General features: G+C 41.9%; 1 protein-coding gene across 2 annotated transcripts in view; it reads left to right on the forward strand.

Annotated features, from left to right (window-relative positions):
• Positions 1 to 15,810, forward strand: part of NUP54 (nucleoporin 54) — an 80,236-nt gene that overhangs the window by 18,384 nt on the left and 46,042 nt on the right. Inside the window, exons 4-6 of one of the 2 annotated variants that reach the window (XM_082245374.1) lie at positions 6,397 to 6,483; positions 8,264 to 8,410; positions 8,534 to 8,763. In XM_082245374.1, coding sequence (XP_082101500.1) covers positions 6,397 to 6,483; positions 8,264 to 8,410; positions 8,534 to 8,763 — 464 coding nt within the window. The remainder of the gene's footprint in view (positions 1 to 6,396; positions 6,484 to 8,263; positions 8,411 to 8,533; positions 8,764 to 15,810) is intronic. The other variant, XM_082245375.1, reaches the window with a different exon arrangement.

The following is a 15,810-nucleotide window of genomic DNA, read 5'->3' on the forward strand; positions in this document are numbered from 1 at the left end:
TCCTTTATTTTCACCTTGTGATCCAACCAGTAACACATTTCCTTCCTGTCTTTAAAAGCAAAGTTCGCCTTTTATGAAAAAATAATAAATGCACATAATTTTGCAGGAAAAAAAAATGTGCATGTATTTTTTCCTAAAGGAGCCTGCAAAGCATTGCACCTGAGATTATTGGATTGTGAGTGTAATGTCAGGAAGGAAGTGTCAATGAACTACCAGGGCGCTTATTAGTAGTTCTGGTACGGTGGCAGACGGGGCTTGTACTTTCTGCATTCACAGATTGCTGTGAATCAATGACGGTGGCTGTGCTTATTGACAGCAAGTACGGGAAAAGGAAGACCCCCCCCACCCACTTTTAATGTATAACCTGGTCTGTTAAAGTGGAAATAAACCCTCCTATCGTTTGCAGCTAAGGAAGCTGCCATCTTTGGCCTCTGTTTGAACTTCAACCGTCATGATTCCCCACATGTGCTCACTTATGACACCAGCTATTGGATGGTTTGACAGTTTGGTGGAGAGCACAAGAAAATGGGACAGTTAGGCCTTGTTCACACCATGGTGCAGAAATGCCCATTTTTCTGCACCTGTTCTGCAGGAGAAAAATAAATTGCTTTATGTGCCCTGTTCACACCCACAACACTGGTATCGCGTGCAGATTTCTTTCCGCGTAGGAATCTGCAACACGTATGCATTTTTCTGAACAGGAAGAAACTGACATGACGTCAACATTGGTGTGAACAGGGCACATAACTGACGTGCATGAAAACTGATGTCAACGTGCATAATAACTCACTAAAACATGCAAACTGATGTCTCTGCAGTCTCTCTCAGTTTTCATGCACGTATGGTGCGAACGAGCCCTTACATTCCTGCCGCATGTCAGAATGTGACTGTTTTTTGAAACTGATAAATCGATGGGTTTAATTCTACCTTAAAGAAAATTTTAAAATAACTGACTTTCTTGCCTGAACAACAGGTGAAAATAAAGAAGAGAAAAAACAAAAATGAATCTAGTCACCACATCTAAGAATTGGTAATCCTGCAATCTGAATAATTTTTTTTTTTTTATTTTGGGTTTAAAAAGCTTTTAACCGTTTTCTAAAGGTCATGTCAGTTGGTGAAACATCCCTCCTGCATACTGCTTGCCATTCTGCAGAGTATTTTTGGACTTGGTTGTTAGGACAGAAGGGTTTGACAGTCCTCATCGTTCTCGTTCTGTTCAAGCATGTTCCATGAGCAGTTTTTAAAGAATGATGCTCCTAACTTGTTTGCATGTCAATAAATGTATAATTTTCCTCTCTCTGGGTAAGGTCATTCTTGTCATTGCATGTTTCTATGTCTTAAGTTGGGCACGCATGTAACAGCCCAGTCCTACAGGTTTAGATGGAGTTGAATAGAAAGTGAAATATTTTGGCTTACTTACAGTCCAATGTTTTCATAAGATTTGTCGAAGGAAGTGTTCAGAAAGTTTGGCCTTTAAAGCGGAGTTCCAGCCTTTTCACTCACCTGTCCAACGGTCCAGCGATGCGGCCACCCGAAGCCTCGATATCCTCTTCCCTCTGGTCTCGGCGGCGCCGGCATCACTGCTGTGGGCACCCGGCTGTGACAGTTTGCGGCTTCACAGCCGGGTACCCACTGCGCATGCGCGTCTTGATTGGCCGGCAATCTTCTGGGGCCTCTCACATGTCCCAGAAGATTGCAGGGAGGGAGGGGGAGAGGATAACTTCCGTTCAGGGCGCCGCGGCGCTCCGAGTGGGAGCGGATACCTGTCAAAACTAGGTACCCGCTCCCCCCCCAAAAAAATGACATGCCAAATGTGGCATGTCAGGGGGTTAGAATACTTAAAGCGGAAGTTCCACTTTTGGGTGGAACTCCGCTTTAAGTGAAATCCTTTTAAGCTTTATACATTTCTGGAAGTTACGAAGAAAAAGAGAGCAGCGCTGTCCAGATATTGGTATTATTGGAGTGCTGTATAAAAAAGCCAATGGATGTAAAACATTTATTTGAGAAAGGCAAAGTTTAAAATACAATGGGGTCAATAAAAACCAATGCTGTACCAGACTGATGTATCCAGATGGTGATCGGCAATGACTGCGGGTCCACTGGGTGAGCTGTGTCCGAACTCCTTGAGTGGGCTGAAGGTCCAGAAGGCTGTGTGGAAACCGTTGGCAAACGGGAGCCAAGCCGGAGCAGCCGGCGCTCACCTCTCGACGTATCAGCGACACAAAGGCAGGGCGGAAGTCTCAAACCCGGAACTGTAACCAGCCTTGAACGCATAAAGAGAATGTTGTCATGACACCCAGTGGACTCAGTCATTGCCATTTACCATCTGGATACATCGGTCTGGTACAGCATTGGTTTTTACTGTAAACTTTGACTTTCTCAAATAAATGTTTCTTACATCCATTGGCTTATACAGCACTCCAATAATAACAATATCTGGACAGTGCTGTTCTCTTATTCTTGGTAACTTTCAGGCTGGTTTACAGCATTCTATTTGCAGCAGCACCAATCTGGGACTTTTTACAGTATAGCTACCACAATGATAGCACTGGACCTTTGGTTACAATTTCATACATTTTTGGAAGTGGTTCTAAAACTACATATTTATCTACAAATTACAAGGAGCACAATATAATTAAAGTGAAAAAAAAAATACAGTCGTTTTTGTACATACTTGGGTGGTAAAAGGCTGTTGAAAAACAGTAGGCTATAAAGACTGGGATCCGTTTTTAAAATTGGTAATGCAGTAATGGACTCAGACAAGGGGCCCAGATACAATCCTTGCCTCAAATGGAATTTTTTATATATATATTACACATTTTTGCTCCTTCCTGTAATTCTGTATTTTAAAGATGTTGGCTTCAGAACCATTTGTCGTAAATGTATAAAGCCTGAAGTGGGGATCTAAGGCATCCCAAAACTCAATAATAACTGAGCTAGTACACTTTCTACATTAATCGATGGCTAACCTTGTACAGTACCCTACCACTGCTATAAGGAAGTTTATGACCTTGATTGGTTAAAGTAGAAGTCTACCCTAACACTAAAATCCCTGCATCTACAGGCATCCAGGATCTAACTCTAACCAATCTTGTCCTGTAAAGAAGAAACCAGTATACAAGCCTTTTTTGAAGCCGGTCCGACCCGGTCCCCAGCGGAGGAAGCTCTGCAGAGGACACAGCCGACAACAGCCGTGAAATGAATGGGAAGTGACGTCACCCATAGACTTGTTATGGGGCTTCCGTTGTCGGTTGTGTCCTCTACACTGGCCTCCACAGCAAAACTACAGATGACAGCTTAGCGTGGGATCGGGTCAGATCGGCTTCAAAAAAAGTATGTATACAGATTTCTTCATTACAGGCCTAGATAGGTTAGTGTTCGATCGTGGATGTCTGTAGATGTAGGGATTTTAGTGTTAGGGTGGACTCGCATTTTAAGTTGGAATTTCACTGCAACTCTGTGAATATGCTAAATTGTCCAAATACCCACAATATTTTTTGCCAATTGAGTTGTTAAAATATTGTAATAGTTTATCTCTCAATTGGATTGATAAAAGCTCAGTTTTAGGTGCCTTCTCAGATCTGTTCTGAAGTTCCCCTGAAACTTCAGTATCCTGAAAATGCATTCAATTAAACCGTACAGGAAAGAAAATTCCCCACATTGTCCTGAGCATACTTTTGTGCCTATACTTTTACCTCTGCTTTGCTGCTGTTCTAGTCCCTGCAGCCATACCTGCAAAGTCACCATATGTTGACATACCCCATCTGCTATGGCAAGAGCTTGGTGATTAGTCACCCAAGGTCCATTTGGTGGTGCATTTGGGGGGGATAAGAACCTTCCACTTCATATGTGGAAGTAGCAGGCATTTTAAACAGCAGTGGTTACCGCAATCTGGAAGGTAAAAGTATAGTTGTTGGAGGGCCTCGGACAAGGTCAAGCGATTTTTCATATACTGTTGCCCAGGTTCCTTTCAGTGATCAAATCTCATTCTGCCTAGCGCTGCAGATTGTTGTAAATGAGCTGTTGGGACTGTTATGTAGTTCTATTGAGGATTTCTAAATGGGTAGAGCCCTATAAGCTTTTTTTTTTTTTTTGGAAACATCCTTTAGTATCCATTTTGGATTGATTTATTTATATATTTATTTTTTTAATATTTATATGTTAGAGCAACTTTGTACTGTAAATGTTTTTTTTTTTTTTCATTTTGTGGATTTAATCTTTGAATTTTTTGAAAGCATGTATGTATTGCACATGATAATTTTAACAGCTACAGTGGGTACGGAAAGTATTCAGACCCCCTTAAATTTTTCACTCTTTGTTATATTGCAGCCATTTGCTAAAACCATTTAAGTTCATTCTTCTTCCTCATGAATGTACACATAGCACCCCATACTGACAGAAAAACACAGAATTGTTGACATTGTTGCAGATTTATTAAAAAAGAAAAACTGAAATATCACATGGTCCTAAGTATTCAGACCCTTTGCTCAGTATTTAGTAGAAGCCCCCTTTTGATCTAATACAGCCAGGAGTCTTTTTGGGAAAGATACAACAAGTCTTTCACACCTGGATTTGGGGATCCTCTGCCATTCCTCCTTGCAGATCCTCTCCAGTTCTGTCAGGTTGGATGGTAAACGTTGGTGGACAGCCATTTTTAGGTCTCTCCAGAGATGCTCAATTGGGTTTAAGTCAGGGATCTGGCTGAGCCATTCAAGAACAGTCACGGAGTTGTTGTGAAGCCACTCCTTCGTTATTTTAGCTGTGTGCTTAGGGTCATTGTCTTGTTGGAAGGTAAACCTTCGGCCCAGTCTGAGGTGCAGAGCACTCTGGAGAAGGTTTTTGTCCAGGATATCCCTGTACTTGGCCGCATTCATCTTTCCCTCGATTGCAACCAGTCGTCCTGTCCCTGCAGCTGAAAAACACCCCCACAGCATGATGCTGCCACCACCATGCTTCACTGTTGGGACTGTATTGGACAGGTGATGAGCAGTGCCTGGTTTTCTCCACACATACCGCTTAGAATTAAGGTCAAAAAGTTCTATTTTGGTCTCATCAGACCAGAGAATCTTATTTCTCACCATCTTGGAGTCCTTCAGGTGTTTTTTAGCAAACTCCATGCAGGCTTTCATGTGTCTTACACTGAGGAGAGGCTTCCGTCGGGCCACTCTGCCATAAAGCCCCGACTGGTGGAGGGCTGCAGTGATGGTTGACTTTCTACAACTTTCTCCCATCTCCTGACTGCATCTCTGGAGCTCAGCCACAGTGATCTTTGGGTTCTTCTTTACCTCTCTCACCAAGGCTCTTCTCCCTCGATAGCTCAGTTTGGCCAGACGGCCAGCTCTAGGAAGGGTTCTGGTCGTCCCAAACGTCTTCCATTTGAGGATTATGGAGGCCACTGTGCTCTTAGGAACCTTAAGTGCAGCAGAAATCTTTTTGTAACCTTGGCCAGATCTGTGCCTTGCCACAATTCTGTCTCTGAGCTCTTCAGGCAGTTCCTTTGACCTCATGATTCTCATTTGCTCTGACATGCATTGTGATCTGTAAGGTCTTATATAGACAGGTGTGTGGCTTTCCTAATCAAATCCAATCAGTATAATCAAACACAGCTGGACTCAAATGAAGGTGTAGAACCATCTCAAGGATGATCAGAAGAAATGGAAAGCACCTGAGTTAAATATATGAGTGTCACAGCAAAGGGTCTGAATACTTAGGACCATGTGATATTTCAGTTTTTCTTTTTTAATAAATCTGCAACAATGTCAACAATTCTGTGTTTTTCTGTCAGTATGGGGTGCTATGTGTACATTCATGAGGAAGAAGAATGAACCTAAATGATTTTAGCAAATGGCTGCAATATAACAAAGAGTGAAAAATGTAAAGGGGTCTGAATACTTTCCGTACCCACTGTATATGAAAGTATGTGATTTACTTGAGTAGAGCAAACTGTAGGGAAAGCTTAGTACCTGTGTCAGGTTAGGCTGGGAACAGGCCCTAAAAAAGTATTACTTTGAGGGAAAAAAGGTTTTCCTGTCAAATGTTTGATACCAGATATTTTGACTATATATATATATATATATATATATATATATATATATATATATATATATATATATATATACATATATACACACAAAGGCATTAGTGTATGCATAGCTTGTCTTTGGTAAGGCTAAAAAAATGTATGTGTGTGCATGTTACATTCTTATGTTAGTATTGTAATGCATCTTGTTACATTTGTAAACTTTTCCGGACACATTTTATCCTGATTACCCCTTGTTTGGCTTTGTGCATTTCAGTGTTTTTTTTTTTTCTGTTGTTGAGGCCTTATTCATTTGTTTGAAAACACTTGATAAATCTACTTTTTGTCATATTTAATAATTCCCTCTTCCTGTTCAGGTGGTTTTGGTGGTTTTGGAACCACAGCTACTACTGCTTCTGGCACCGGTTTTAGTTTCTCAGCCCCTACTAACACTGGCACAACAGGTAAGAACATAAAGATTCATTGTAACCTACCGCCAGTCAGAGTGGATGCTCAGAATAAAACGTTATGCCCTTAGTTTCCCTTCAAAGCATCAAAATTTGAAATCTGATGTGATAAGATGTCCAGAGAAGGATGGAAACAAAAAAAAAATCAGCTGCTTTACATCAAGATTGACTTACAGGAATGCCACTTTGCTGTTTGCCTACATTTTGCTTTAAAAACATAAAAAAAAAAGACAATATTAAAGAGGAGCGTCTTCTCCCCCTGCCCCCCCCCCTCCCAAAAAAAAATAAAAATAAAGTCAGCAGCTACAAATACTATAGCTGCTGACTTTTAATATGGGCTTTGGGTCCCTAGCGTCAGCATCTTAACTAAGGGAAAATGCCTGTGTAGCCTCACGGCTTCACAGCAGGATCCCCACTGCATGTGCCAGCCACTCTGCGTTTTGTGAATGGTCCCGCAGTCTTCTAGGATCTGTGATGTGTCCCAGATGGCTGCGGGCAAATCTTTTATTTGATTTAATCACATAGCTCCTGTATTTGGAATTTCTTTTATTCCAGTTCTAGGAGGTGGACAGCCAGCACAAAATTGTGTGCTCGAGCGATCCGGGTGGAAATGGGAGGGGGGGGGTGGTTACGGCATTGCCTTATTACCACCTTTAAAGTGTTACTAAACCTAGGACTCTGCCCTCACTATACCTGGTCTCCCACAGTACACAGAACATGGAAATGCAATTATTTTAGTAAATATAAACTGCTAAATACCTTTTCTCATCAGCTGTATATAGTCTTCTGACTTCTATAAGTGTCTGGTTAAAGCTTGTAGGAGGAGTTTTCATTCTCCTCTGACTGTCCTATGAGGCTGCAGGACCCCCCTAACCCTCTGTCTGGACAATGCTGATTGGCCCTGCGCTAACCACATGCACCCTCCCAAGAATAAAAAAAAAAAAAAAAAAAAAACTCTCTAGCAATATACAAACCGAGCATGTGCAGAATAACTCCAAAGGCTCTGTTCAATCATGAGATGGATTGGGGACTTTGAAAGAAGGGGAGGATCAGAGAAGACAGGATCAAACAGCCTTTTTACACAGTGCAGAGGATTAACCCCTTAGGTTCCACAGTGAGTATAACAAGCATGCTTTACTGCATATATAGACTGATTTTAGGCTGCACTCACATGTCAGTGTATGGATCGCGGGCAGAATCGCCGCGATTCCGTCCGCGATCCGGAGATCGTTGCAAATCGCGGGACGCCTGTGCGTTGCCCGTGATTTGCAATAGCATCCCAAACGCTGAGCGATGTTGCCACGATTTCCGCCTGCCGAATCGCGGTAACATCGTGCAAAAAAAAATCGCAGGACGCAATACGCTCCAAAGAAGCTCTTGTACTTTCTTTGGGCGTAATGCGTCCCGCGATTTTTTTTTTGCGCGATGTTACCGGGATTCGGCAGGCGGAAATCGCGGCAACATCGCTCAGCGTTTGGGGTGCTATTGCAAATCACGGGCAACGCACAGGCGTCCCGCGATTTGCAATGATCTCCGGATCGCGGGCGGAATCTCGGCGATTCTGCCCGCGATCCATAAGCTGACATGTGAATGCAGCCTTACTGTTGTGGGTTTAGTAACACTTTAATCGGGGTTGCAAACTGTTTAGAATGTTTGTTGTTTGCATTCATGCCTTGATGTAGTAATTATGTATGTTTGGTATATGGCATTGATTTGCTTACTTTTAGGTACATTTTTTTTGCAATGTTATTGTTCTTGTTCTTCATGCACCTTTTAGGTCTGTTTGGAAACACTCAAAACAAAGGGTTTGGATTTGGCACTTTTGGAACAGGAACGAACACTGGTCTCGGCACCGGCATTTCAACTGGTTTTGGTTTGACTGGTTTCAATACTCAACCTCAGCAGCAGCAACAACAACAAAATGGTTAGTGAGCACCTCTGCATGTGATGCTTTTTTGTTGTTTGTCAGCTTGAGTGTTTTGACTTATAAATCTCTTTTATTTGATTTAATCACATAGCTCTGTATTTGGAATTTCTTTTATTCCAGTTCTAGGAGGTGGACTTTTTGGACAGCCAGCACAAAATTTGAATCAGTCAAATCAACTTTACAATGCAGCAAGTGCACTTAATGCGCCAACATTACTTGGTGATGAGAGAGATGCCATCTTGGCAAAATGGAACCAACTTCAGGCCTTATGGGGAACAGGGAAAGGTTACTTCAATAGTAATATACCCCCTGTGGAATTCACGCAGGAAAACCATTTTTGCCGATTTAAGGTAACATACAAGCCTTTTCATTATACTGTTTATATCTGCTATCCCTTCATTACTTAAAGTGAGAAAAAAAATATTGCGCCCAGCAAGCAAACTGAACATCATCTAGCTATTCATAATCAAGAAAGGAATTGACCCACATAGCATACCTTGATATTTGGTCCTCGCTTTGTGTTTTATACACTTGAAATGCCCTTAGAGAAATATTCTTCTTTGTGGTGTGCAGAGAAAAATATAGGTTCTGACATCACATGCTCCTGTGTTTTATGCACCTCCTAGGTCAGTCATGTGTTGCTCAGTACGCGATCTCGCACATGGGTGTCATTCATGACATTTTCTCGTATTTACAAGACTTACCTGCATGTAGTCCTAGCTTGAGTTCCAAATCAGTAGGAACATACCCCCTTTTGCACAGCATGATGGGGAAAAAACTTGAATGTGCCTCTTCACTGGTGCAAGCAAATAAGGGAGGTTGTTTACAGCAGGGGGATAGAGTGACCATAGATCACATGGTGTCTCTGAAATCGGGACACAGGAGCAGAATGAGGGGTAAATAGGAGCATGGCTGAGATGGAAGATGTGAGCAATGGGAATACAAAGGTACGCATGATATATTGATGATATTGGCAGGTTTAATTTTCCAAAAATGTAATGCCTACTTACCTGCCCTGTAGTTTTGCACAGAACAGACAAGATCTTCCTCTTCTCAGGTCCCTCTTAGGTGCTCCTGGCTCCTCCTTCCTGTTGAGTGCCCCCCACAGCAAGCAGCTTGCTATGGGGGCACCCGAGCCACAGCTTTCTGTGTCCATCCAGACATGTCCCCACCCCCTTTCTCTCTCATTGGCTGACTGACTTTGAGAGCAGCGGGAGCCAGTGGCACCATGCTGCTCTCTCAGGCAATGAGGAGGGGTCCTCGGCAGCTGAGACACTCCTGCAACATCGCTGGATCTAGATTGACCGAAGATAAGTATTAGGGGGGGCTGCTGCACACAGAAGGCTTTTTATCTTAAAGCATATAATACATTAAGAAAAAAAAAAAAAAAAAAAACCTTCTTCCTTTACTAACACTTATATTCTGTCCATTCACTGTATGAAAAAACGCTCAAATGAACACTCGGCTGTAACAGAAATCATGACCGATAAATCGTTGATTGTACATTCACGGTTGATCTTTAAAAAATTGCTAATCACCTCCCTCACGATCTTAAAGCGGTTGTAAACCCAAAATCACGAACAAAAAAAAAAAAAAACCTGCAAGACAAAGCCATGATGGGCTAGTATGCATCGCATACTAGCTCATTATGTATTACTTATCTTAGAACGAAGCCCCGACACAGACCCCCGGACATCGCTGCGGGCGCTGCCATGATCCCTCGCCTTCTCTCCCGGGTTCGGCGGCTCCGGCACGGTGATTGGCCGGAGCCGCGATGACGTCACTCCCGCGCATGAGTGATCTTCCGGCAAGCAAAACTGAAGGTCCCCCCGGACCTTCAGAGCGCATGCGCCGCTCGCGTGAGCGGCTGCATGCACTGGAAATATCTACTAAACCGTGCCGGTTTAGGAGATATTAATTGTACCTACAGGTAAGCCTTATTATAGGCTTACCTGTAGGTAAAAGTGTAAAAAAGCGGAATACTACCGCTTTAAAACTGCATTTCCTCGATTCATGCAAAAAAAAAAAAGAGCCTCTGGCAAATGTTTATCATTGCTAAGGCTGAGAGATGACTATAAACAAAGTATCATTTTGTTCTTTTAGATCAAAGGAATGAACTTCCGTCTGTAAATGAGGTCAGTTTAACCTCTTAGGCTTCATGTACACTGCTACTTGTAAACGACCGTTTACAAGTTTTTTTCAGAAGCCACTGAGCCCACCTCTGTTATCTTATCTGTCCATATCTTATCTGTCCATGTACACTGGGTCGTTTACAGTCATTTACAGGCAGTTGAGTTCAGTGTCGTTTTTTGGAAAGCAATTATTTACGTTCAGAATGTTCAGTATGTGTGTTTACCGGCGTTTCAAACGCAAAAACGCGACCGAACGCGATCACCCGCGTTTAGCGCTTGCGTTTTTCCATTTTAAAGGGGAATGATTTTTTGACCTCTATAAACGGATCTGAATGCAAACGCGGCTGCAAATGCGACACAACGGATGTTTTAAACGTCCTTTAAATTCCAGTGTTCAAAGGACTTTTTACAACGTCCCGTGTACATGTAGCCTTAAAGACTAATGCCCCATACACACGTGCAGATTATCTGCAGACTTTTGTCTGCAGACTTACCAAAACCATATAATATGAGGTCAAACCTAAACACTTTCAATTTGTATGCAATCCGGCAGGCCCTTGCACTACATAGAAAAGGTAAGTCTGCAGACAAAAGTCTGCAGATAATCTGCACGTGTGTACGGGGCATTAGCCTTTTTCTGACACTTGTTGCTTACAAGTTAAAATCCGTATTATCAGAAAATTGCTTAGAACCCCAAAATAAAATATATATATGTATGTATGTGTGTGTGTGTGTGTGTGTGTATATATATATATATATATATATATATATATATATATATATATATAAATTATACTGTATATCATTTTTTAGCAGAGACCATAGAGAATAAAATGGCGGTTGTTGTAATTTTATGTCACCCTGTATTTGCGCAGTGGTCTTTCAAACGCAATTTTTGGGGAAAAAATACACTTTTAATAAATAAAAAAAAAAAAATAAACGGTAAAGTTTGCCCAATTTTTTTGTATAATGTGAAAGATAATGCTACGCCGAGAATCGTGATTTATATTCTAAGCAAAAAAAATTGTGATTCTCATTTTATCTAGAATCGTGCCACTCTAATGGACATAAATCCCCTTTTTTTTTTTTTTCTTCGTTTTTTCACATATACCTAGTTGAAACCATTTGGACGAGAAACACATTAACCTTTCAATTTATCGTTCTTTTGGCAGAAAAGTTCCAAACTTGTCCTTTTTTGTTTTTTCGGCTCAAAAAGTCACAACTGATAACCGATTTGTGACAATTAACTGGTCGTAAAACGAACGAACTGTCCAAATGACCCAATTTTGGCCGATTTTTCTTATAGTGTATGGCCAGCATAAGTCTCATGTGCAAAATATCAAATTTTTGAATAAACTTGTTCTGTTACTGCAGCTCTCTCCGTTTTTACTTGTATTAAAGATCCCAATATGTCACCAGCTGCATAAAGTTTCCTGAATCTGCCAAGATGGCAGAGCATCTTGTGTTCCATTTTTTTAAGACCCATTCTAATTTTGGTAACCTTACATACCGTTTATTAATTATGTATAAAAACAATTTGTTTACATCCATGCTTCAAACGTTTTAAATCATTTATTATGTTCAGGACTAGAAAACAGCGAATAAACATTACATATGTATATTTCATACTTACCTTTTGCAGCCTGAATGTAGCGGGTTCCAAGCTGCTCTGCGGTTTTACCAAGCTTTACATATTGTTTTGTTGTGAGCAGCCTGTGTTATAAATGGACTTCTAATATCCAATATTTGCACACAGGTGAAAGACCAAAAAGAGGGAACACCTCCTTTCTCTGCTAGCACATGCAAACCTTTTAGATATTTAGACGGTCAATATGTAAAAAGTGACTGTTGATTTTTATAGTGTGCAACATACTTTAAAAACAAAACCTATCTCTAAAACCTGTTTGAGAGTATTTAAATATACAACTTTATAAACTTGGAAAAAAAAGTACTGGAGCATGTAACACATTGCACCCTAAGGCCTCTTGCCCCCCATGGTACTGATTTTTGAACATCCGTGTTTCTGGATGTTTATTTTCTGGCGTTTTACTTTAGGCATTTTTGTGTGTTTTTGTATCTGCGTATTTGCTTGTATTTGTGCAAAATATTGACTGGGAACTCAGATTTTTGATATTTTTTTTTTTTGTTACTGACCAAAACTCAGCACCTATTTGCATGCTTGTATGTGCAGGCACATTGTAAACAATAAGCTGCATTTTAGATCAATAAAAAAAACACTGTAGGCCTGAAAATAGAGTCTTGGAGGCCTAAACATGGATGTAACCTGTAACATGCAGTGCCGGGATAAGGTAATCCAGCGCTCTGGGCAAAGATGGCAAACTTCCCCCCCCCTCCCCCCCCATGTGTACTCAGTTCACGTCTCGGTCTCAGTGTGGCATACGCTGGGAATGAAGGCAACTTCTCTGTCTTCCCTTCTCCAGTCATGTGATATGTCACATGACAAGGGGAGACAAGGAGAAGGCAGTCTGCCCTCACTCCCCAGCGGCACTGTGCTGAGAATGAGGTGTGTTCTTAGCAGGAGTCCTCTTTCTTCTGCTCAGGGTAGGTACACAGTATCTCACATTTTTTTTAAATATTTTTTTATATCTTTTCATGTGACAACACTGAAGAAATTACACTTTGTTACAATAAAAAGTAGTGAGTGTACAGCTTGTATAACAATGTAAATTAGCTGTCCCCTCAAAATAGCTCAACACACAACCATTAATGTCTAAACCGCTGGCAACAAAAGTGAGCACACCCCTAAGTGAACATGTCCGAATTGGGCCCAATTATCCATTTTCCCCTCCCCAGTGTCATGTGACTCATTAATCTTACAAGGTCTCAAGTGTGAATGGGGAGCAGGTGTGTTAAATTTGGTGTTATCGCTCTCACTCTCTCATACTGGTCACTGAAAGTTCAGCATGGCACCTCATGGCAAAGAACTCTCTGAGGATCTGAAAAAAAATTGTTGCTATACATAAAGATGGCCTAGGCTATTGCAAGATTGTCAAGACACTAAAACTGAGCTGAAGCACAGTGGCCAAGGCTATACAGCGGTTTAACAGGACAGGTTCCACTCAGAACAGGCCTTGCTATGGTTGACCAAAGGAGTTGAGTGCACATGCTCAGTGTCCTATCCAGAGGTTGTCTTTGGGAAATAGATATATGAATACTGCCAGCATTGCTGCAGAGGTTGAAGGGGTGGGGGTCAGCCTGTCAGTGCTCAGACCATACGCCGCACACTGCATCAAATTAGTCTGCATGGCTGTCGTCCCAGAAGGAAGCCACTTCTAAAGATGATGCACAAGAAAGCCCATAAAAGATTGCTGAAGACAAGCAGACTAAGGACATGGATTACTGGAACCATGTTCTGTGGTCTGATGAGACCAAGATAAACTTATTTGGTTCAGACTGTGTCAAGCGTGTGTGGCCACAACAAGCTGAGGAGTACAAAGACATGTGTGTCTTGCCTACAGTCAAGCATTGTGGTGGGAGTGTCATGGTCTTGGGGCTGCATGAATGCTGCCTGCATTGGGGAGCCACAGTTCATTGAGGGAACCGTGAATGCCAACAATGTATTGTGACATACTGAAGCAGAGCATGATGATCTCCCTTCGGAGACTGGGCCGCAGGGCAGTATTCCAACATAGCAAACCCAAACACACCTCCAGGACGACCACTGCCTTGCTAAAGAAGATGAGGGTAAAGGTGATGGATTTGCCAACCATGTCTCCATGCCTAAACCCTATTGAGCATCTGGGGGCATCCTCAAATGGAAGCTGGAAGTGCACAAGGTCTCTAACATTCACCAGCTTCGTAATGTCGTCATGGAGTGGAAGAGGACACCAGGGGCAACCTGTGAAGCTCTGGTGAACTCCATGCCCAAGAGGGTTAAGGCAGTGCTGGAAAATAATGGTGTCCATACAAAATATTGACACTTTGGGCCCAATTTGGACATTTTAACTTGGGGCTGTACTCACTTTTTTTATTTTTTTGCCAACGGTTTAGGCATTAATGGCTGTGTTGAGTTATTTTGCGGGGACAGCAAATTTACACTGTTATACAAGCTGTACGCTCATTTACATTGTAGCTAAGTGTCATTTCCTCAGTGTTGTCACATGAAAAGATGTAAAAATTATCTTTAGATGGATACTCCAAAAGCATTTTATGAAAATCCATTTGATAAAAATCAGAAAAAATCAGATTGAAATCAGATTTTTTTTAAATCATCAATTTTTATCCACCCTGGTTGTACCTGTAATTCTTTGGTGTTCTTGGGTTTAATGCCAGCATCTTCTGTTTGCTTCTGTCCCCGTCTGTCAGCCCGCTCACCACCTGTAATGCTTTAGGAGTCTTAGCTCTGCCAGGGATGTAGTCCCAACCTTTTCTGCATCTTCTGCTGGCTTCTGTCCCTGCTGCTGGCCCGCCCACCACCTGTAGCACTTCCCTAGGCTATGTTCTACAGGTCTGATAGGAGGGTGGGCAAGGACAGAAGATGCAGAAAATGCCAGACTCAATCTGAACAGAGCTAGGATTTCTAAAGCAGTGCAGTTGGTGGGTGGGTGGGCTGACGGACGGGGACAAAAGCAGACCGAAGATCCTGAGACTAAACCCGAGCAGATCTAAGCATTCTAAAGCCTTACAGGTGGTGCCGGGACAGAAGCTGAAAGCTTTGATCCTGTCACTAAGATGCAGGATGAGATGAAGCGCTGCACGTGACCCTCCCCCCCTTTGTACCGGCCTGGTAACATGCACCGAAAGGTGAACTATGCTTAAAAGCTGCATGTACTTTGCATTATTTTTGAAACTGAATGAAAGATTTCTGTTTGAAGAGAAGTATGGTGTTTCCAAAAAAAAATATATGTATAGTTACCTAGGTGAATACAGCATCAATCCGATGCTGCATCCTGTCCCCTGACATCTCTGCAGTGACAACTGAGTGATCAAACACCACTATTGGCTCAGTTCCCCCCTTCCACTCTGAGCAGAGAGCTGTAACTGTCTCTGCTCTACTCCTCCAGTGCTCAGTGCTGGGCTGTGGAGAGGGTGGGAGGGCTGACTGAGACGCTTAGAAATGTATAACAAATGACCGCGCCTAGGTGATAATTGCTCTTTACCTAATGCTGCTTCTATCTTTTTGTCTCGAATCACAAGTATAGGCAAAAAAATGACAGCACTGTATATAGGTATACCCAAATAATTAATTTTACAATCCTTAAAAGTGCTTAAATCATAAATCTTACTGTGAAAGAAAAAAAACAT

Source organism: Pelophylax lessonae (genome assembly GCF_965119305.1).
Source record: "Pelophylax lessonae genome assembly, chromosome: 1".
Lineage (NCBI taxonomy): Eukaryota > Metazoa > Chordata > Amphibia > Anura > Ranidae > Pelophylax > Pelophylax lessonae.